This window comes from Garra rufa, chromosome 22, assembly GCF_049309525.1.
Source record: "Garra rufa chromosome 22, GarRuf1.0, whole genome shotgun sequence".
Classification (NCBI taxonomy): domain Eukaryota; kingdom Metazoa; phylum Chordata; class Actinopteri; order Cypriniformes; family Cyprinidae; genus Garra; species Garra rufa.
Window position 1 is genome coordinate 15,854,395 of NC_133382.1, and position 24,313 is coordinate 15,878,707.

General features: G+C 39.3%; 1 protein-coding gene and 1 long non-coding RNA gene across 3 annotated transcripts; one reads left to right on the forward strand and one right to left on the reverse strand.

Moving 5' to 3' along the window:
* The first annotated feature begins 142 nt into the window (after positions 1 to 142).
* pcolceb (procollagen C-endopeptidase enhancer b) lies at positions 143 to 23,960 on the forward strand. The gene is made up of 9 exons (XM_073828377.1): positions 143 to 283; positions 6,354 to 6,462; positions 6,542 to 6,800; positions 6,939 to 7,063; positions 7,438 to 7,574; positions 21,008 to 21,534; positions 21,628 to 21,708; positions 21,988 to 22,158; positions 22,631 to 23,960. Exons 1-9 carry the CDS (start codon positions 195 to 197, stop codon positions 22,759 to 22,761), a joined length of 1,629 nt encoding a protein of 542 aa, XP_073684478.1. The 5' UTR covers positions 143 to 194; the 3' UTR covers positions 22,762 to 23,960.
* LOC141298443 (uncharacterized) lies at positions 10,690 to 18,704 on the reverse strand. 2 transcript variants are annotated; one of them, XR_012341587.1, is made up of 4 exons: positions 18,566 to 18,704; positions 12,764 to 12,868; positions 11,757 to 11,923; positions 10,690 to 11,485 (listed from the first exon to the last, which is right to left on the reverse strand). It is a non-coding gene; the product is annotated as an uncharacterized lncRNA (long non-coding RNA). The 2 variants fall into 2 exon arrangements; XR_012341586.1 differs by lacking the exon at positions 18,566 to 18,704 and having other exon boundaries at positions 12,764 to 13,696.
* Positions 23,961 to 24,313: the final 353 nt, after the last annotated feature.

Here is a 24,313-nt window from a genome sequence, read left to right on the forward strand (position 1 = left end):
TTAGTTTTAAATGTTTGTCTCTCTCTGATTTCAAAGCGGTGGAGTTTGGGATGCATAATTCGAACCCCTTCTCACTTTTCTCTGCCTTCTGAATCCCTCTTTCAATCCTCCTCCTGTCGTCCTCCACGCCCTTAAAGTCGCCCCGTCCTCGGTTCCCTCACTGACTTGTTTTCTGTGCCTCTTTGAGAAGAAGGATGTGGAGTGGTTTGTGCATGTGGCATTTGGGGCTTCTGTTTTTGGGGTTAAGATGGGTGCATGGACAAAGCCAGACCAACTTCACAAGGTAAGTGCGTGAAGGTTTGTGTGTTTCTATATATGTGTGTGTGTGTGTGTGTGTGTGTGTGTGTGTGTGTGTGTGTGTGTGTGTGTGTGTGTGAGAGAGAGAGAAAGAGTGAGTGAATGCAAGCATTCAGCGGGAGATGTTAACATAAACCTTCCATATAGCAGCAGGATTAGAGCTGGAAATAAAACACAAATACAGTTTGAGGAAACATTGATTACAATGTTTCTCTGCAACCCTCAATTAGACAGGAAACAGACTTAATGTCCTGAAAAGTGTTGGTCAGATGTAATTATTGTATTTTTCAAGTCAGGATAAGTTCAATTCAGGATAATTTTTGTGTTTTTCTAGGTCACCTTTTATTTTAAGGTCCAAATTTAGCTATTAACACACCATTAACTATGACTTTTGCCTCATTAACTTTAATTTGCTGCTTTTTTAATAGTAAGGTAGTTGTTAAGTTTAGGACTGGGCAGGATTAGAGAAGTAGAATGTGGTTATGCAATATATGTAATAAACAGCCAATATTTCAATAATAGGCATGCTAATAGGCAACTAGTTAATAGTGAGAATTGATCCCTATACTAAAGTGTTGCTATTTTTTGCTAGTATTATTCCTATAGTGATTATAGTGATAATATTCATACTTACTTTATATTGTTTAGTGATTAAATTGTGCAATTAACTACTGCATAAAAATCTAACTTTTACAGAGATCTGTTTAAATTGATTCCTCAAATGTAATGTAAACCAAAGGGCAGTTTATTTTTTTTAGTCGCACATTTTCCTTACACAGCTATCATCATGATATGATCTTATATAATGTGATTCTGGGCCATTTCAAGCAGAGACTTGTTTTACAGTATCAACAGAAATGCCCCAACAAGACTGTTGTAGTGTTTTTATTACTTTGTGTTGTTTAGCTCAGACTGTACAATGTTTATGAGAGGCCACAAAAAACACATTTGTTTTTTAGTCTTATTAATGGTTAAATTCATGCATTATTCTGTAACCAGCCAATAAAAGCAACACCTGTTTAATTAAGCGATAGCTTTGATCAGTGCTGAAAAACCAGCTGCTTTTGTGTCAGAAGGCTTGATGTATTTCTAAATATGCAAGGTTTTGTTTTCTGATATTATGTGAATTTCATTTTTCACTCTGTTCCTGAGTCTAAAAATGGTCACTTATGTATGTTGTGATGAAAATGATGTGAGGGATAATGGCAGTGTCAGCTTGTGTACTGAATGTGACTGGATATTTGCTGACAGACCTACTCAACACTAGGAAAACCTTTATAAAAAACACATCTAAATGAGCTCAGTGGTTCTTTCTGTAACTTCACATCTGAGTCTGGCTGTTCATTTGGCTGTGGTTTGTTTATTTCCTACTAATAAGACAAAGCTACTATTAAAACATTCCAAGTACTACAAATGTGGGAACAGGATCCAAAAATAACCCACTGAAGAAAGTAAATAAAGGATCTGCACACTAAACAGAGGATTTTAACATTGTTTATGTGTTTGTTTATGCATTGTGTTCAAAAACTAAATGAAATTTATATGTGATTTATCACAGTTTACAGGCATATTACACTACCATTTGAAAGTTTTAGATCTTTTATCATGATTTAAGCAATTCCTAGCCTACTTTTATTCAAGAATTACAATATAACTTAATTTATTTAGAAAATGCACAAGTCCTGAAAAGTAGACAAAATGTATTTGCCATTCATTTATTCTGGAAAATTATCAAATATTGCATATCTGTGAGTGGCAAAAATATGTGAATCTCTAGGATTGGCTGTTATTTTGAAGGTGAAATTAGAGTCAATCCGTTCAGAGGTGTTTTCAAACAGTGGTGTGAGTATCAGGCAAGGTCGCAAATTAACGAGGATTTGTGGCAAAAAAAATGCCATGAAAATGAGCTAACATTCCCCATAATTTCGAGACAAAGGAGCAAAAAGTGCCGCTGCACAATTAAACATTGTATTACGGCTGTTGCGATTAAAATTAAATATAAAAATTCGCGAAATTACATTTAGATTCGCTCACACTACATCATATTGCTTTTGCCTGTTTTGTGCAGCGTTGAGACTTATAACCAATCAAACGCGTTTCTGTTCCCTGCTGAAAAAACCGTATTGAGTTTCCGTATGGAGTCCATTCATTCGCATTCGGAGATCGACACTTCTTGACTGGCAAGATGGCTGCGAGCGGAAACCCAAACAGTGTAAGTGAGTTGTTCAAAACCTTTCTTTTTAGTAAACTCTGTGTACACAAACAATGTTCTCAATGCTCCAGTTCATGTGTAGAGACCCAGACGATACTTCGAGCAAAGTTTCATGGTGTGTCGAGCCTTCTTAGTGTTGTAAAAATATCGATTTTGATACGCTCAAATGTATGCCCCTAGTACTCCCATTCACCGGCCACTGACCACAAAACGAAATCACGGTCAATCTCAAAAACGGCTCGTTTGTCGTAATTATGCTTTTAGATATATGTTTGTCTCATTTACAGTAAAAAAAAAAAAAAACAGCCCAGGTTGCATTTTGGCAATAGTTATCCTTTAAGGCGAGACACTGCAGGGTAAAAAATTAACTAATAGTTATCACCTTACTTACCCAGCTGATTGATTACTTTGATGATTGTAAACTTTTATTGTATTACAAGTTTTCTAAAATGTTAGGTTTACATATGCAAATCAGGCATTAATTAATGAAATGTGTGCTCATTTGCATACATTTCTAGTACAAAAATCTAAACACTGGATGAAGTCAGTTTTACATATTAGAGGCTAAATTTTTTACAGAGGGAATTTTGGGAATCACATTTCGTCACAACATAATTCAGAAAAAACAGGACAGGAAACACTATTTTTTTTGACACTAATACACATTTTTGGGGGAATAAACTATGAACAAATCCCTCTGTAAAAACCTTCAGGATATAGAAAAGAATTAAAATGTAAGTTTTGTGTGTGTTACTGAAGTGGAGATTTATGGCTCAGTGTAGAAGAAAAAAAATTATTTTGAGAAAACGGCCTTTAAAAATATGCATTGTCATTGAAATCTATTGACACAAATAGATAAAGTGCTATAAAAAAAAACACTTTTGTTTTTTGGATGTTTTCTTTCTACTAGTCTGAAAAAACACTTTATGAAAAAAACAAAAAGCCCAAAATCTCAGACTTGAGGTGCATAAAAAAAACTGTTTTTGCCTGCTGTTTCTCCCCTTAATGGAAAAGGTCATTTCTGACCCTGCTATGAGGTGTCAGTGTGTCTTGTTTTATTTAAAGAATGTTTGAAAGAATATCTTTGTGGAAGTGAATCATGGCACAAACAAATGAGATCTCTGAGGACCTCAGAAAAAGAGTTACTGTTGCTCAGAAGGCTGGAACAGTTACAAAACCATCTCTAAAGAGTTTGGACTCCACAAATCCACAGTCAGACAGATTGTGTACAAATGGAGGAAATCTAAGACCACTGTTACACTCGCCAGAAGTGGCTGACCAACAAAGATCACTCTAAAGCAAGACATGTAATAGTCCATAAGGTTGCAAAGGATCCCAGGGTAAACTTTAAGCAACTAAAGGCCTTTCTCACATTGGCTACTGTTAATGTTCATGAGTATATCATCAGGACAACACTGAACAACCATGGTGTGCATGGCAGAGTTGGAAGTAGAAAGCCACTGCTGTCCAAAAAGAACATTGTTGATCCTGTGGACACGCCAGAGGGCTATTGGAGAAATGTTTTGTGGACAGAAGATGAGGCCAAAATATAACTTTTTGGTTTAAATGAGAAGTATTATGTTTCAAGAAAGAAAAACATGGCATTCCTGCTAAAGAACCTTAACCATCTGTGAAACATAGTGGTTGTACTATCATGGTTTGGGCCAGTTTGGCTGCATCCAGGCCAGGACGGATTGCCACAATTTATGGAACAACCAATTTTGATAAAACCAGCGCACTCTAAACATCAGTCCAAGAACTGCATCTCAAAAGAAAATGGGTAATACAGCAATGCCATGACCCCAGCACACAAGTTATTCTACCAAAGAATGTTTAAAGAACAGAGTTCATGTTTTGGAATGGATGAGTCAAAGTCCAGACCCTAATCTAACTGAAATGTTGTGCAAAGACCTGAAGCAAGCAGTTTATAGAAGGAAACCCAAAACATCACAGAGTTGAAATAGTTCTGTACTGAGGAGGAATGAGCTGAAATTACTACAAGCGGTTGTGCAGGACTGATCAGCAGTTTCAGGAAAGGTTTAGCTGCAGTTATTGCTTAGTTTCAGTCCCACTAAATACTGAAAGCAAAGATTTACATACTTCTGCCACTCGCTGATATGTAACACTGGATAATTTTTCTCAGTAAATAAATGACGAAGTATATATTTTTGTCTCTTTTGTTTAATTGGGTTCCTTTTGTCTACTTTCAAAATTTTTGTGAAAAATCGGATGATCTTTTAGGTTCATATTTATGCAGAAATACATAAAATTCTAAAGGGTTCACAAACTATATATATATACACATACAGTCAAGCCCGAAATTATTCATACCACTGGTAAATTCTGACTTAAAGTTACTTTTATTCAACCATTCAACCAGCAGGAAATGACACAGGCTTCTCCCAAAAGATAATAAGACGATGTACAAGAGGCATTATTGTGGGGAAAAAAAATTCTCAGCTTTTATTTACATTTGAACAAAAAGTGTCATGTCCAAAATTATTCATACCCTTTGCAAACTGTCACAGTCTATGGGGAAATCCAAAGTTCTATACCATTCCAAATAGTCCAAGCTGTTCTAAAGCATCCTAATGACCCTGATTCATTGGGAACAGCTGTTTTAATCAACTCAACAGGTAAAAAAAAAAAAAAAAGGTCTCTGCTGTTGGTTTGTGGACAGTCATGGCTAAGACAAAGGACCTCACTCAGGACCTGCGGCTGCGCATTGTGGCTACTCACAAGTCAGGAAAGGGCTATAAGACCATATCTAAATGTTTTGAAGTTCCAGTGGCTACAGTGCAAAGTAAAAAATACAAGACGTTCTGCACTGTGAAAAATCTCAGAGGACGTGGTCGGAAGCCAAAAGTGACACCTGTGCTGGCCAGGAGGATAGTGAGAGAGGTAAAAATAAAATCCAAGGATCACCACCAAGGCCATCCTGATGAATCTTGGCTCTGCTGGTGGCAACATCTCAAGACAGACAGTCCAACGGACACTGCACACCGCTGGGTTCCACGAATACATACCAAGGAGGACACCGCTTCTCCAGATAAGGCACACAAAAGCCCGCTTGGCCTTTGCAAATGCTCATCTGGACAAAGAAGAAAACTTCTGGTCTTCTGTTTTATGGTCAGATGAAACAAAAATTTAATTGTTTGGCCACAATGATGTAGCCTTCATTTGGCGTAAAAAAGCATAAGAACACCATCCCCACTGTCAAACATGGTGGTGGGAACCTAATGTTTTGGGGGTGTTTTTCAGCCGGTAGACCAGGGAACCTAATCACAGTAAACGGCACCATGAAAAAGGAGCAATACATCAAAATTCTCAACAATAACATCAGGCAGTCTGCCGAGAAACTTGGCCTTGGGCACCAGTGGACATTTGAGCACGACAATGACCCAAAACACACAGCAAAAGTGGTGAAGAAATGGTTAGCAGACAAAAACATTAACGTTTTGCAGTGTCCCAGTCAGAGTCCTGACTTAAATCCAATTGAGAATCTATGGAAGGAGCTAAAGATCAGGGTAATGGCAAGGAGACCCTCCAACCTGAAAGAGTTGAAGCTCATCGTTAAAGATGAATGGGCAAAAATACCAGTGGAGACATGCAAAAAGCTGGTCAGCAATTATAGGAAGCATTTGATTGCTGTAATAGCCAATTAAGGCTATTGTACATCGTCTTATTATCTTCTGGGAGACATCTGTGTCATTTCTAATAAAAAAACTTGCTGGTTGAATAAAAGTAACTTTAAGTCAGAATTTGCCATATATATACATACACTATCTATGTCTACTGTAACCTTCTCATTTATTCCTTCCTATTCCTCCTCCATGCTCTCCAGGCCCATATTCCTGTGTGGTGGTCATTTGACGACAGACTCAGGGTTTGTGGCTAGTGAGGGTTTCCCCTCTCATTACAAACCAAACTCCAAATGCACCTGGTACATCACAGTAAGTCCATCACTTTCCAATTCTTTTGCTTTTCACTGTTTCAAAACTTACACTATCATCACATCTCCTCTCCCATCAGGTTCCAGAAGGTAATGTTGTGATGATCCAGTTCAGGATCTTTGATCTAGAGGCGGATCCCACCTGCCGCTACGACTATGTGGATGTCTATAATGGACACTCGTACACAGTGCAGAAACTGGGCCGCTTCTGTGGGACTTTCCGACCCGGAGCCCTCATCTCCACTTCTAACACCATGATGCTGGAGATGGGGTCTGATAGCAGCACAGGAGGAAGAGGATTTCTGGCTTATTTCAGTGGAGGGAAACCACATGTTGACGGTAGGGTGACTTTTTTACAGTTCTGCCTTTGATAACACAGTCCAGATAATGTTTTTAGTGTCAGGCTAAATTTATGACATGAAATGGTTAAAGGAACAAATATTTTCTTTCTAATTCCCTTTCACCTACTCCCTACAGAGAATCAGTTCTGTGGTGGCAGACTGACGAAGCCTCAGGGTTCAGTGAAGACACCGAACTGGCCAGAATCTGATTACCCAGCAGGCATCAGCTGCTCTTGGCACATATCTGTGGAGCCCAACATGGTCAGCCTGCAAAGATCAATTCACAGCTCCTTTTCTCTTTTGCATTTGTCTACTCTCAATCTGTTGAGTCATTAGCAACCGTTAAATCATCCGAACGCTAATTATATTTAGGTTTGCTAGAGCCGTCCTGCTATGAGATTCTGTGCATGTGGATGAATTTCAGCCCTAGTGTGTGTTTATGATGATAGCATAAACAGTATATATGAAAGACCTCTTTCAGAGAAAGTGGGCAAGGTGGGACATGGAAAAAAAGAGAGTGAGAGACCAGCATGAAAAGTGCATGAAAGAACCTTTATACCTGTTTCAGAAAATTAGCTTTTTTACTTACGTAACTACATATTAAAGTGTGTATGTTTGCATCTGTACATACCCAGGTGATTGAGGTTAAGTTTGAGAAGCTGGACTTGGAATTAGACACATACTGTCGATATGACTACGTGGCCCTGTTCAACGGGGGCGAGACTGACGACTCTCGACGTATTGGCAAATTCTGCGGAGACATGGTTCCAGAGTGAGTGCAAACACAATGCACCAGATATCTTTCAGATCTATTCATACACTATGACATTTAACAAGTCCTTCAAACATCATTTCTAAGGACAAGAGATTTTGTAGTTAATCTACACAGGAAAAGGATGTTGTTAATTTCTGCAAGGTCAGTCGTCCTGGGGGAAGCTTAGTGAAAGAATGTGCTTCCCAATTAGGAAATACTTTCACTTTACACACTTATCCGTTTCAAAAATATGACCTTTGTGCTTTGGAAGGTCGGTGAAGTGCTGATAATGTTGGATGTTAAAGGAACACTCCACTTTTTTTGGAAATGGGCTAATTCTCCAACTCCCCCTGAGTTAATAAGTTGTTTTTACCGTTTTGAAATCCATTCAGCCATTCTCCTGTTTAAAACTTGACTCTTCAAAGCAAACTTCCTTGACTATTACACTGGAATGGGAGTGTAGTTCCTAATCTTATCGGCCTAGAAAATTGCAGCTTTACATTTTCCGCTGGTCACAATATAACTACAGAAGAGTCAGGTTTTAAATAGGACAAATATTGAAACTCGTTGGTCATTTTTGAATGTGATGCTATTGGTCTAATAGGAATCAATGTTCTATGCTAAGCTATGCTAAAAGTGATATCGCCAGAACAGGAAAACAGCTGAATGGATTTCAAAACGGTAAAACTCAACTTATTAACTCGGGGGGAGTTGGAGAATGAGCCTATTTCCAAAAAAGTGGAGTGTTCCTTTAACTCTAAAGATGCACTCTTTAATATTTTCTTCTTAAACCAAATAGCAAAGAGTGATTGGTCTAAATAAGAAAACATATTTCTTCGTAGTAAGCATAAACAGTGTTAGATGCAATTTATACTTGCATTATGTGAATAGTGGTAGATGCTGTATATTGTATCACATTATAAAACAATATATAATATAATATTTGGTATATTTATAAAAACCAATAGATATTGCCTCATTAGGACCTTACTTGTTCCTATCCCTAAAGCCCACAAATACCATAACACTTAAATGATTTAAATCATGTTCACCCAACAAAAATGTAAATTTTTTTATAAAATCTATTTTATTTTACAAGGAGCTTGTTGCCTCAGACCACACCTATTATTGGACATTTTCTATGGGGTTCCATTTGTGCCAAAAATTAGTTGAGTTTGTACTATACATTTGTCTTTGTCTACAGTCATTGCCTACTTGTTCAGGTGAATCAGTATACATTAATGTGTATGTTGTCTGTTGATGTCCTCTTAATATGTTGTCTTTATTGTCATTTTGTTGTTATTTTTACTATCGTATTATTCTGTCGTCTTTAATGTCATCTTATTCTGTTGCCCTTAATGTCATTTGTGACCCTGGACCATAAAACCAAATCAAGATTTATACATCATCTTAAAACTAAATAAATAAGCTTTCCATTGATGTATGGTTATGGTTGAAAATATGGTGAGGGTGCAAAAAAATCTAAATATTAAAAAAAAAAAAACATCGCTTTTAAAGTTGTGCAAATGAAGTCCTTAGCAATGGATTTAGCATATTACTAATCAAAAATTAAGTTTTGATTTATTTGAGGTAGGAAATGTACAAAATATCTTCATGTAACATGATCTTTACTTAATATCCTAATGATTTTTGGCATAGAAGAAAAATGGATAATTTTGACCCATACAATGTATTGTTGGATATTGCTACAAATATACAGATGCTACTTAAGACTAGTTTTGTGGTCCAGGGTCACATTTGATTCTGTCGTCCCTACTGTAAGACAGAATAAGATGACATTACGGATGACAGAATGACCACAGTAAAGATGACAGCACCAACAATAAGGATAACAGTAAAAATGGCAGAGGAAAAACGGCAAGATGACAAAACCAGTCATATCTTTTAAATTGAGATTTATACATCATCTGAAAGCTGAATAAATAAGCTTTCTATTAATGGTTATAGTTGAAAATGTGGAATCTGAGGGTGCATAAAATCTAAATATTGAAATAAAATTGCCTTTAAAGTTGTCTAAATGAAGTCCTTAGCCATGCATATTACTAATCAAAATTTACAAAATATCTTAATGGTACATGATCTTTACTTCATATCCTAATGATATTTGACATAAAAGAAAAATCGATACTTTTGACCCATACAATGTATTTTTGGATATTGTTACAAATATACCCATGCTACTTTATACCCATGCTAAGACCTTAACAAGCAGGTATGCAAATAGACAAAGATAAATGTATATTACAAAGCACAAAGCAGTCGACTCATTTTTGGCATAAATGGAACCCCATAATTTTCACTCACATATTACATAAATCAGTGGTTCTCAATCCTTGTCCTGGGGGACCCCTGCTCTGCACATTTTGCATGTCTCCCTTATTTAACAAACCTAACTGAAATCATCAGCTCAGTTCAGTTTATGTATCTCTCTCCTACACTGTCAGAAAAAATGTGCAAAATTTGTACCTTCAGGGGTACAAAGGCTTGTCACTGGGGCAGTACCCTCAAGGGTACACCCGTTGTACCCTTTCACATGGGTACATATCTGTACCCTTGCAGTATGTACCTTACAAAGGCAAATATGTACCTTTGCTGACTAAATTGTACCATTTAGTGCTATGGTACCATAATGTACTTTTAAAAAAGGTACAAATTTGTCTTTTTTAAGGGTACTGCCCCAGTGACAAGCCTTTTGTACCTTATGGTGGCAAATCTGTACTACATACAACACATTAAAAAGGCCAGGATGCTGTTTATCACATTTATTAAACATTCAAAACATTACATTCTCACATTTTTCACAGGATGAATGTTTTAAACTCTATCACAATGTCATAACAGGATGCATATTGCAAAATTTTACTTAAAAAAATAAATAGAAATTTCATACTCAAAACTGTTCTTATAAAGCAAAACATTTTTTCCAACAGTACACATTTCATTAATTGATTATACCCTAACATTTTATCACAAAATAAGCTCTACCTCAATGTGTTTTAAAAGAATGCAAATATTGAGCAATTATTTTTTCCAAAAACAATTGTTTATACTATTTCTAACTTTTTTTAAACATTTTATAAAATTGGAAATATCAAGAATATTAAGCATAATATTAAATTTTTCATAATCAATACATCCCATTAAGTAAATTTTTCTACTGCATTCTACATTTTCTAAAAAATGTTTTAAACATTAAGAATAAAAAACAACCCTTTTCCAACAGTACACATTTCATATTGTAACTTTATATGCGTAAATTCTTTTTATCACAAACCCATTTTTACCAAACGCAGTACTACACTAATACACAGTACTAATTGGAACTTTTTAAACATTCTTGAGGATCACAAACTACTTATTTATCATAAGCAGAGTACACGGCAAGGGCCTGAAAGTCCATCTCTTGCCCTGGTTTTATAACACTTCATTCAAAGTCAACTTTTACTGCGTATGCATGGAACTGTGAATCATACAACACTGGTATTAAAAAAAACTTTCCACATTATATATATACACTGTTGACATTTAAAATGTATAGGATTTAAATCACTTTTGAAACACTGAATGTCGAAATCTTCACCCTTGTGTATCAGTATATTTGGCATTTTAACACAGGATATTAATTATTCGGGTGATAGATATTGGAAGGGGCTTGCCACCCACCTCAGTTATCTTTGCTATGGCATGCTGCCAGAAAGTCAGTGAATTCTTCATGTAGGGTGGACAAGCCAAGTTGAAAACAATAGTAAGCACTGAAGGCTGGGCATTATAGTGATCCTTTCTTCAACTCCTAGTTCCTTGCACAACTCCACACCATCCACTTTGAAAAGTTGTACCCTCTTGGAGAAAGCCATTTTCCAGTCAGTTTCTGCCAACTGTAAGGTTGGGTATGGAGTATCAGCATCACACTGAGAAGAAAAGAAAACATCAAAAATCTATCAGTAAAACAATGCAATGTGCTGTTTTAAATGTTTTAAGACAAATAATGTGAAAATTTTGCCATAAACTACCTTGTAACCAATCAAGGTCTAGAGTTACATTCGAGCAATTTTAAGGCATGAAGATTTTTTTTCACACAAAGAAAAAACATTTAAATATCATTTATAAATATCATTTAAAAAAGCTTAATAGATAATCAATAAATAGATAATCACAAAACCACTATGTTTATGTAAATACCTAGATCTTCTGCAAGCATCTTTTCTCTTGCTTCTTGTAGACTTCGTCCAACGGAGCATTTCTTTGAACAAGCTGAAGCACCTTGGGCACAATACTGGTAAAGCCATCCCTGAAGTGCCGGCTTAAACTGCAGGCGATGAATGCATTCGGTCAGCTTCATCACACAACTGAAAATTTACAAAAAGATAAAGTTAATCATTTAAATTAACTAAAAATACTTCAAAACAATCAAATCAGACATTTTAATATTCTTTCATTGCCATTTCCCTTTAGTAATATACAAATATTTCTAAGATTGAATGCACAAATATTTGTTTACCTGAAGATTTAGAAAATTACAATGTTTCTACAAATTTGTTTTAACTGTAAATTATCATTATAGCATACTGTTTATTTATATCGACATTCAACATTCATTTTAAGCCAATAACTGATTTAGAATCTGTGATATCACTGACCCCTGAGGATGTTCATCTCTCTTATCTTCCCTGGCTCAAATTTGTAATTTTGTTAATATTTTAATTAATTTCAATATTTATTAACATAATGATAAAAGCCAAAATATTAAATGTAATAAATGTATTTTGACTGAGTAAAATCTACTGACTTCAGCAATCTACTACTACTACATTGCTATCGGTGACAGTTTAAAAATGGGAGAATTCCTTGTTTTTGCCCGAAGTTTTCAAGCCGGGAACAGAAAAAGAATTAAAGATACCTTATTAGTCTTTCAAATTTTCTTTCTTATAGCATTAATTCAGCCAAAAAGTTTAGTTTGGTCATTAATTATTCATCTTCATGTCATTCCAAACCAGTAAGACTTCATCTTCGGAACACAATTTAAAATAATTTTGATGAAACTAACTCTAACTCTCCCAACTTTCCTTGTGTGTGCTGACTGGCCACCCTGCTTTTTAAAATATTGGCATCAGGCATTAAAAAAATCAATACGGTTAACCGTTAAACATAGGACAAATATAATACACAAAACTCAGTGTTATACTTACATTTCTGTAGTTGAAGTTTGTTGATAGGCTTCTGCTGGCACTGGTACTAGTGTTACTGTTACCACCTCCATCTTGTGTACAAATTTGTTAAATCCACCTTATTTTCTAAAAGGAAAAAAATGCATAGTCTGTGTGAGCTTGAGGTTTTAACAGCAACAATAAAATCTCTTTTTTTCAATGGACATTCATCAGTATAAAAACATTGCTTTAATTTAGAAAAATACAGAATAAGTTAGTACTTATACACTTCCAGAAAAAGGTACAATACTGTCACTGGAACAGTACCCTAAGGTACAAAAGCTAAAAGGTACCAAAATGTACACTTAACGAACTAACAGAGAACTATACTTTTTTTAACTGAGAGTGTATTATTAAAAGCCAAATTATTTAAATTTGCATCTCACAGACTAGAAACGTATTTCTCGAGTTTTGATAAATAATGGTAACTTAAACCAATTTTACTTGCTGTCCTTGGAAGGGCTCGATACCGACGCCTCAATACGACAACAAATAATTAGGACTCTCCTGGATTTACGTTTATAACGTTAGTTAAATATGTACCAAACAAAACTGATATAAATCAACATGGATAATAATCGTAAGGTATATAATTCCAGAAAGACTAGGAGAGGCGTTAAAATAAAAGGCGTTCGCTCGTGTCCGGAAGGAAACACGGGTAAGTTAACGTTAACGTAACGTTAAGATTAGAGTAGTAAGAACATTTTGGTAAACTGAATTTATTAATCTATGGTACACAAACGCGATAGACCTGAGCTGTTTCTATGGCCGTTTCACCGCTGTTTTGTCAGCGTCTCATGCCATCTCTAGGTGGAGTATGAGTTAAGCGAAAAATTATATCTTAATTTCCGGCTAAATGATAAAAAATTATTGTAATAATAACAATAAGCTTAAAATGTAATGGCAATGCGTTGGTTTTGTCAGGTCAGTTCCCTTCCGAAGGGAACTCTCACTGCGTCCTCTAGAGGGCGCTTTTGGGGAACGCTGCAGCGTGCCTCGAGTCTGAAGAATGCATAGAAAAACTACATGAAATGGCCGGCGCCAGCGTATGACGTCACCGCGGCGCGTCAGTCGCTGCCGTTGCGTCACTACCGGGCGACCATAACATAAAGAGGCGCCCGTGCAACACAATACATCTTCGCTGTCTTCAGCTTTCCCGGTTTGGATGTGCATGGGAAGAAACGGTAAGAATCCTTTCTTTGAACTACTATCATGGCAAGCACTAGCAAGTCGTTTAAACGGTGTGTTCATCCGTGTCCGCGTTATTTGACACCTGATGACACACATGATCTTTGCGATATTCTGTTTGGGCTAAGAGCACACACGCGATGTCCTTGAGGGGGCATTGTGTATACATTATGAGCGCTTCTCTATGAAGAAGCTCCGGTCTCGTCTGTCTCTCTTTCTGAGGAAAGATGAGCGTCCACTTGCCCCTCGCGGTTCGGGTCCTGCCGTTGCCGAGGCACGGAGGAAACTGAGCTCGTGGGGCTCGCAAGTGGAACTGGCTGACGATCTTGAGAGGGGTCTCTCTCTCTCGCCAGCCGGAGACGACGACAGGCTCCTAGCTGATGATGGTGCGTTATCGCTGACGTCATCAGATCCAGGAGCAAGTGCTCTTTTGGGTTCCACCCAAGAAGAGCAGGAAATGCTAGAGATGGATGAAGACGCTGAGGCTGAATCCTCTCTACCTTCCTGCCCTGCATACGAAGAGCTGCCAGAGGTTATGGACCGCACCACGGCCAGGCTTGTCCTACTGTGGAAGCGGGCTAGAAAGATAGCGCCGCGGGGTCGCCTTGACGAGCGATATCTTTTCAGGCCATAACCATCCAGCTCTGGTGAGTCTCCCATTCCTTCCCGATCTTCATACTGAAATCGAGAGGGTCTGGAAAAAGCCGTACGCGGCGCGCATTCATAGTTCGTCCATTGCGAACTATGCTAGTATCGAGGGTTTGCGCGACCACGGCTATGAGAGGACGCCCCTTGTGGAAGAGATGCTATCTCTCCACAGGGCGGGCTTTCTCTCTCAAGACTCCCTCTCTGCCTTCTCCGGCCCTGCTGAACGGCAGAGCGTATGCAGCAGCAGGTCAGGCGGTGGGTGCACTGCACACCATGGCAGTGCTCCAAGCCTACCCAGCCGATCTGCTGAAAAATCCTTTATCCCTCGAAGGTCCAGGTATTAGCCCGAACACCACAGGGGTCCTGCTCCGCCTCCTTCTGAGGAACGGAGGTAGGTGCAGAAGGCTAGTGTTGCATCCCGCGCTCCTCCCCCGCCTGCGAGCAGGTCTAGGAGGCGACGCGGATCGAGAGGTGACAGACAGGATTTCAGGGAAGTCATCCAAGCGAGACAAAATTCTCGCAGGGGTCAGAGTAATACCTCTCCTTCCCTCGGTCCAGTCGGGTCGCCATATTAATTCCCCTGTCTCCATTTAAGCTTCCTGCACTCCCCGGACCCATGATGTCCTTTGGGGGTTCTACCTGTATAGAACCCTAATTTTCGGACGGTCTGGAATCAGGCGGTCTCTGAAAAAAAAAAAAAAAACCCCGCCTCTTTCTATGAAACAGGATGCTTTTAAATGGGTGAGTATGATCCATTTTTTACGTGAAGGAACTTCATACTGTCTCAGACCTGTGTATGTTTTTCTCTATTCACAGAAGAAATACGACGAGTCTACGGCAGACGCCCCCTCTGATCCTATGGATTAAGGTTACGGCAGTGTTTGCCCTCTCCACTCCACAGGCTGTGCGGTAAATCAACCCTTACAGCATATATTACACATAGGACCTCTGTCCTCTTCAAGGTAAGCTCCCTAAGTTTTTCTTAGGTTTGCCCTTGGTATGCTTATGCTGTCCTTTGCAGGCCTAGTGTAGACTTATGTCCTGTTGAGACAGGAGCATAACTCCCTAGTTACGCCCCCCTTATGGCTGGATAGGCGTGTTGCCTGCAGGGTTTGGGTTGCGTGTTGTGTTTTTCCCTCAGAAAAGGAATGTGGAAACATCTCAACGGAGCACCCCTCCCTTCCGGTTGTATGGTGGTGTCCGTCTACACAACACTCGTTCCAGCACAATCGGGCTTCTCCCTTCAGTGGTTAAACGAGCAAAAGGAAATTTTTCCTTTCTCCCTAGGTAAGCATCTTAAGATATTTATATTTAAGATTGCACTAGTATGTTTAACTCTGTTGCAGACGGCCTGCGTGCGAGGATCCGCTTCGTGTCCTCTCCTAAATACGGTTTCTATGGAAACTGAGTGTCTACACCTGTTGAGACAGGTGTTCACTTACATAGGAGTACCAGCAGTCCGGAGTGCTCGCTGCGGACTCGGAGCAGGTTTGGTTGCTCCCTTTTCTGCGGAAAAGGCTTTTTATTTGAGCACCACCTGGTGACACGCTTTCCAGCTGGGGTCTTGATTCTCGGTGTGCGCTCCCCTTTCTGAGGAAAGGGGTTTTTATCTGAGCGCTACTTTGAGACTCTCTCCAAGTCGCCTCATTCTAAGCCTGAGGGCTGAAGCAGCACTTGATGTAGGATCTACACCCAGGCTGTCGAATGTCTCCCCTACAGAGGGTTTGAGCATCCTTCGGTGTTTAACACCTTAGAAAGCCGTCACTTTAGGATCGATTCTCGCTCCCCAGGCCTAGTTCCACTTCCCTTTCTGAGGAAAGGTTTACGAAGTGTCTGAACTAGGAAGCTGCCCTTATTCATTTCGGAGCTTCCCAGAAACTTTCAAGGCAAACAGTGCTCCCCTTTCTGAGGAATGGGTTTGTTAAGGTTAAGAGCTCACGTTCCTCCCTGTGCGCAGGATTGCTGGAACGGACCTGAGCTCCCCTAATCCAGGGTTTCCTTCAGAGCAACTTCCCAGGACTGAGTGCTCCCCCTTCTGAGGAATGGGTTTGTTAAGGTTAAGAGCTCACGTTCCTCCCTGTGCGCAGGATTGCTGGAACGGACCTGAGCTCCCCTAATTCAGGGTTTCCTTCAGAGCAACTTCCCAGGACTGAATGCTTCCTCCCTCCTGAGGGTAGGAATCTACCAGGGACAGACCTTTGAGAGTTATGGACCTGCTACAAGGATGTTGGCGTGCCCCCTTTCCAGGGTTCACTTATAAGAGCACCACTCCTTGGTGGCCAAGTTCTCCTCCCTGTTTCCCAGGGTAGGAGCTTGACCTTCATGCTTCAGGTTTCTACTCTCCAGCCTTTATTCTGGATGTATGCTCCCCTCTATGAAGGGTAACAGTGAGAGCATTCGCTCCTGTTCGGTTGTGCAGCTCCCCTTCTGGGAAGGGTCTTCTATGAGCGCCAACCCACCTTCGTGAGATTGCCAGACCTTCATACAGGTCGCGTGGACCGGGCTGTGCACGCTTCCCCTTTTCATTAAGGGTTCCCTAAAAAGACAGCAGTGCCCCCTTCTGGAGAAGCGATTCTCCCTGTGGATCAGGGTCAGGATTTTTGTCCTCCACTGTCGTCCACTATTGCAGGATGGTCTCAGCTCCATGTTCTTCTCTGTTGACAGATAGCTTGCGAGCTTCTGTCCAGGGGAGGGTTAGTGTGGCAATCCCCTCACCTTCAGGGTTATCCCCTTTCCGTCTCTTCAGACGGCATGGAGCTGATAGTGAAACCCTCTGGGAAAACACTCTCCTTAAATCCGATCATGTCGGTAAGCGTCCCACGCTATGCCTGGGCGTCTTCCAGTTAAAACCACAAGTGTGGTAAGTGCACACACACCTGGGGCACTTCTATAAAATCCACGTGTTGGTAGGTTCCCACCAAGTTTGGGTTCCTCTTTTAAATCCCTTTTTGGTATGGGTCACACGTTTTGCCTTGTTCCCATCTATTGGAGTCGGCTCACAACCCCGGTTCCCTGGGTTCGACTCCTTTGATATCTTAGCTGATGTCTGCTGACCATCCACTATTAGGGCGCGCCACTACTAGTGGCCCTTTGAACGGACCCAGGACAGGTTTCTGCCCTCATATGGGAGCCAGTTCCTGAGGGAACTAGGCCCTATGTTGCGGTAGTTTCTGGTTCTGACAAGTCTAAGTTTCCATCGAAGCTTAGCCGTTTCCCTCAGAAGGAATTACTATAATTCCAAGCCTGAGCTGTGCCCTGGGTTCTACCCAGTCTGGTAAGTGGGTAACAGGTCAGGCCTCTGGCCGGGAGGGGTAACGTTTTGACAGCCGTCACCACGTCCTAGTAGGGGCAATTCCTCTCAGAATTGTTGCTTAGTGCTCGCTGGCTTAGCATGCACTCCCCTCAGCATGGCAGTGTTGGTATACCGTTCCCCAAAAGCGCCCTCTAGAGGACGCAGTGAGAGTTCCCTTCGGAAGGGAACGTCTCAGGTTACGTATGTAACCCTAGTTCCCTGAGAATAGGGAACGAGACACTGCGTCCTCTAGGCTTCTTCGCCATGCTTCGGACGATAAAGCTTCAGACTTTGAAGATGTATTGTGTTGCACGGGCGCCTCTTTATGTTATGGTCGCCCGGTAGTGACGCAACGGCAGCGACTGACGCGCCGCGGTGACGTCATACGCTGGCGCCGGCCATTTCATGTAGTTTTTCTATGCATTCTTCAGACTCGAGGCACGCTGCAGCGTTCCCCAAAAGCGCCCTCTAGAGGACGCAGTGTCTCGTTCCCTATTCTCAGGGAACTAGGGTTACATACGTAACCTGAGACGTTTTCGAAGAAAGGTTTTCCTCACGCATCAGATAACGTTAGGCCTGGCTACAGACGCAATGTCAAGTTAACAAAAATCGAAAGGGAACCAACAGATTTTCACAGTACTTAAAATTAAACTTACCTCTAAATTTCTGTGCTTCGTCTTCAGTGACATGTATTCCAGGCAGCTTCTTTCAGTTTTTGAATAAGATCCTCCGTGTCTCCGTCGACAGCGTCAGAAATGAATTGAATGATGTCCTGAATAATAACCGGCGTCACGCACAATCTCATTTTCAAAATGCACAGCGCGGGCTACAATCCCATTGGACGACACGAAAAGGCTGGGCTTCGAAAATATGTATTTGAACTGAGGCAAAGTAGTACACCATATATAATGTTTAATAAACGTTAAATAGTTTTGTATACTACACTGTGCTTTTGCTAATTACTATTAGTATGTGTATTTGTTTAACTCTGCATTAAAAACAAAACTTAAAACAGCTCTTATATCAGTTTAAAATTACAATTAAAAATGCAGACCTACTTTAATACAAATGCTTTACGTTTAAAAGTTATTATCTTGATGTTCTGCATAAACACTAAAATGTAATTTGCGTGTGTACTGTTCAGAACTGGTCAGAAAGATGAAGGCTCTTGAACATATTTGGTTATTTTGTGCATCTCTTCCAAATAACTAACAACTCATGAAAATGATTATCTTGCTATGTTTAATTTTGGGTGACTATTTCATACACTTTGGCTTACTTCTTTGGTCACACAAGTGATTGTACCTTTCTTTGGGGATTAAATGGTACAAACGTGGACCCTCTGGCAGTTGGAAACATATCTGTACCTTTTTTACCCCTAAATGGTACATATGAGTACTCTAAGGTGCAACTATGAACCATCGAGGGTACAACTTCACCATTTGTACCCTAAGTGTCACAAATGGACCCCAACCGTACCCTTTTTTCTGACAGTGTAATGAGCTGATGATCTCAACAGGTGTGTTAAATAAGGGAGACATGCAAAATGTGCAGAGCAGGGGTCCCCCAGGACCAGGATTGAGAACCACTGACATAAATCATGGTTGACTGCTAATAGCACATTACCCCAAAACTACTGCTTTGCCTGATGCTACATTCAGACCACTAGATGTCAGTATAAGTACAAGACAGCTGTCATAACATTAAAGGGAGTTTTGTTAGTCAGCTACTTGATGTGTAACTGTACTTGCTTCAGATTCACCTAATCCCATGTAGATCTCGTTTAGAGTTATGATACGACAGCCAAATACAGTATATAAACACCTTAAGAATGTTGCTGTAGTATAATAGAGGTATGATGCAGGGATGTAGGCCAACCCTTAGTTAGCATAACCCTGTTTACCTTGACAGAAAGCCAATAGGATTTTTCTGTTAGCTTTTGGATTATTGCAGAAAATTTACTTTGTGACCAAACGGTTTATGGTTCTTACACATATTGTTCATCAATAATCTTAATCACTAATGAAAACAACATAGAAACCAAAAGTAAAAAAGAGGAAGGGGAAAAACAAAGTACGCTATGGTTGTACAACTTCAGTGTAACAACCACTGAGCTTCCAGCAACTCTCTTATTATTTATTTTTGAGTTACTTCGAGTAAGAATAGTTTTCAAGAGAGTGAGGGCAAATATAACACAAATATAAGTAGATGAGTTTACCTGTTTGGGGTGATGACTTTTAAGGTCACTGATGTTCGGTGTAGTTCCAAGCAGCGTATTATGGATGTATTATGCCATAGAATAAAATGTAAAAAATATTCTACAGAATTTACTTCAGGTATTTAAACAAACACCTATTCAAAAACTACTGGTTTGAGCAGTGTTGAGAAGTAACTAGTTAAATGTAACAGTGTTACTTAATTTAGTTACAAAATAAATGTAACTGTAATACACAAAAAATGTGTAATAAACTAGTTAATGTTAATGATTACAAAGGGGGCTACATCAGAATACTTAATTACGAAATATTTACTATTTCTTGTTTAAACTCAAAACAATCTCAGAGTAAAAAAATAAAAGGTGCTAAAGTCTGATTTAGTGGTTTAGTGGCTGTGCTTTAAAATTAAATTATTAAAATGATGAAGGGTTTTGCAAGTTGGTTTGATTGCCTCTATTGTCCTCATTTTTAAGTCACTGATGTGATGTAATCAGTTACAATACTTTAATAATTAAGTAATTGAAATAGACTACTTACACTACTTATTACATTTTAAATAGGGTAACTTGTAATCTGTAACCTGTTACATTACCAAAATAACCTTCCCAAAACTGGGCTTGAGCTGGTTTAAGATGGTCATGAGCTGGTTTAACCACCAACTTAAAACTAGTTCATGACCAGCTAAGGACCAGATTAAACCAGCTCAAACCAGTCGCAATGCTTCAAAACATATCTAACCAGCATACACCGTTTTTTCAACAGGGCTGACTTAGGAAAGATGGATCTGGGCGTTAAATTAGGAAAGGGATTTAGGACTCATTCCTGCAGCACTACAGTAATTGTTATTTGCAATAGTTGTAATGTTCTTTGTTTTTCTGTCAGTGCGGTTGTGACCAATGGAAATGAGCTGCTGGTGCACTTTGTATCAGATCTGAGTGTGACAGCCGCAGGCTTCGTGGCTCACTACCAGAGCATCCCACGTGGCTCCCGCACAGCCACTGCTACCCTGGACAAAGTACACGGTCCAAAAGTTGACACTTCACCTACTAAACCCACGACTCCACCAGCAAGACCTAAGCCTAAAATTAAGCCCACACCAAAAGCTCCCTCAAGACCATCTAAACCTGTACCACCCAGACCAACTCCTAAGCCGAGATCAAACCCTGGACCCAGGCCCAAACCAGTCAGACCTACTCCTCCAACAAGACCTCGTGCAAGAATCACACCAAAACCTGCTGTAAAAGTGCCAGCCAAACCTACAAAGAAGCCTACACCTAAACCCACAGTTAAACCTCAACCGAAACCAACAAGCACTACAGCGAAGCCAAAAGTAAAGCCTGCTGTCAAACCAACAACAAAGCCAAAGACTAGTCCCATCTCAAAACCTGGGAACAAAACAACAACAGCAGGTACAAAAGCTTATTTGTGTGACAGTGCAATTTATAGTATTTTCTCTGTGTGTGCTAGACAACATGTTTACGGTTTTATCTGTTTCTTCCAAGCATCAGTGAGCAACCCACTGTGTTCCCTACCATGCAAGAGAATAGGCACTCTTATAACCCGCTTCTGCCCCAGTCATTTCGGTGAGTTGTTTCATTTAAATCACTTTTGTCCTGCTATTTCTGTCAACTTCAATCTCCCCTAATTGCATGTCACAGACATGGACCCCAGGGGCCTTTCTGTAGACTCATAGGAAGACAGTAATTATGCAGACAGCTGTTCACACAGTAATGATGGTGTAATGATGGATCTTAGAACAGTGCTTACAGCAAACAGCTGATGTTATGCTCAAGGCTCAAAACTATTATAATAATATTAAAAAATCAGTTTTCTCAGATGATCTTCCTTTGTTTCTCCCACAGTGTTGACCGGTAAAGTGACATCGCTTACCCCCGGATCTCAAGGAACTGCTGTAGTTGAGGTGTCCGTCATTAAGGTCTATAAGGCAGGTAGACTTCAATTCAGAAAGAGAGGACCCACCACATCCGCCACGCTGACAGCAACATGCATGAAGTGTCCAGCACTGCGTAAAGGTGAAAAAAAAAAACACACACACAAAACAATGCAACCACAAGCACTCTTTCATTACTCTTCTATTACTATACAACAATTAAAGGGATAGTTCACGCAAAAATGAAAATTTTGTCAATTATTACTCACCCTCATGTCATTACAAACCCGTAAGACCTTTGTTTATCTTTGGAACACAAATTAAGATATTTTTGATGAAATCCGAGAGCTTTCTGACCCTGCATAGACAGCAATGCAACTACCACGTTCAAGACCCAGAAAGATAGTAAGAACATTGTTAAAATAGTATTGATCCTTGGATTTCATCCAAAATTTGTGTTCTGAAAATTAATGAAGGTCTTATGAGTTTGGAACGACATGAAGGTGAGTAATTAATGACAGAATTTTCATTTTTGATTGAACTCTCCTAATAAAGATTATGTCACTGGTTCATATTTTTGATTGTTTAATAATCATTGTGAATTTACTTCATAGGAGGGAACTATGTGCTGATGGGCCAGGTGAATGATGAAGGCCATGGCATTCTGAACCCATCCAGCTTTGCCCTTCAGCATAAGTCGGTGCATGACAAAGCACTGGCCAACCTCGCAAAGAAAACATGTTGACCTCACAACCACCCTGACCAATCACAATTGGGAAACGAGCTGAATCCCACCCACTCTGGTCTACTTTAATCATAACTTGAAAGGTCAAGTCATATAAACTAAATCCTTAATTATGAATAGAACCTTTTTATGTAACTAGAGGAACAATATATGAGTAAACAGTTTAAGTAAATATTCTAATATTAAGAGAACAGAAGATTCATTAATCTGTGGTATGTTATGCATCACACCAGAGCTTTTATCAGTCATATTCAGGGTATAAAGTACAGGGTGATTTGCCATCTTATGTTTATTGTGTTTGTATTATTAGGTTATATTAGGTCTGTTTACAGTTTTTCTCAGTTGCTTAAACACATTTCTTGAAATTATGCCTCTTATTTGCGAAACTCTAAACACAAATCCACAACTCCTAACTCAATTCCCCAAACTTCCTATATTGAGGTCAAAATGAAGCTCTCCACTCAAAACAATTCAATCTTGCTGAAAAACCAAACTTTGCTCTCAGACATGACACACAAATCCTCAAAAACACACACACTACAACACAGTTTTACACACTGATGAGACAAATTCAAAACAATACTACGAAAACAATACAAATGATGAACACAACAAATCTATGCCGAAGGTTCTGATTGGTGTGCGCTAAATTTTGACTCCTAGTGTTTCCACTTGGGTAATTGTGTGCTAATTGAGCTCAAACTTCGCAGACTTGAGTGAACAATGTTGAATGCTTGTGCTTTCTAAATGACCACATGGTGTAAGCACTGAGAAATGTAGGGCTTTGTGTGTAGAGTTTTGCAGTAACAGTTCACCAAATATAACTCATTTGTCAAAGCAGGGAATAGTGTTTATTGTTTAGGGAAATGGGTGTGCTTTTTCAAAAATGGCGTTATTGTTTTGAAATTTTAGTTCAAAAGACTGGTTATAGTGTTTTAGCAATTGAAAAAAACTGTAATGTATTATGCAAACATTTTGATATGGTACAATGTATTCGTTATAAATTGTAAAGCTCCTTTAATTAAAGATGGATGGCGTGAATTATGAATTTATCAACCTTTAACCGGAAATCAGAACTAAATAACTTTTACTAAACATAACCTTTTCTTGCTTGGAATCTTTGATGAGTGTATATTTGCATAATAATACTAAACCATAACTGATAATCATATCAGTAATAAATGAAAGTCAAAAGTTTACATACACCTTCCAGAATCTGCAAAATGTTAATTATTTTACCAGATGGATCATACAAAATGAATTTTTTTTTTATTTAGTACTGACCTGAATAAGTTATTTCACATAAAAGATGTTTACATACAGTCTGTCACAAGGAGGAGTCAGAGACGTGCGGATCCAATTGCAAGGCTTTATTTAGAATGGTAAACAGGCAGGAGTAAACGCCAGAAAACAGGAACAACGTAGGTAATCCGGGAAACAGTTCAATACTCAAGCCTTGGTCACAATGGCAGGCAGCAGGAATCAATAACGGGGTACACAGTCCAGAGTCATACACAAATAATCCAACAATGGCAGGCAGCAGGAATCAACA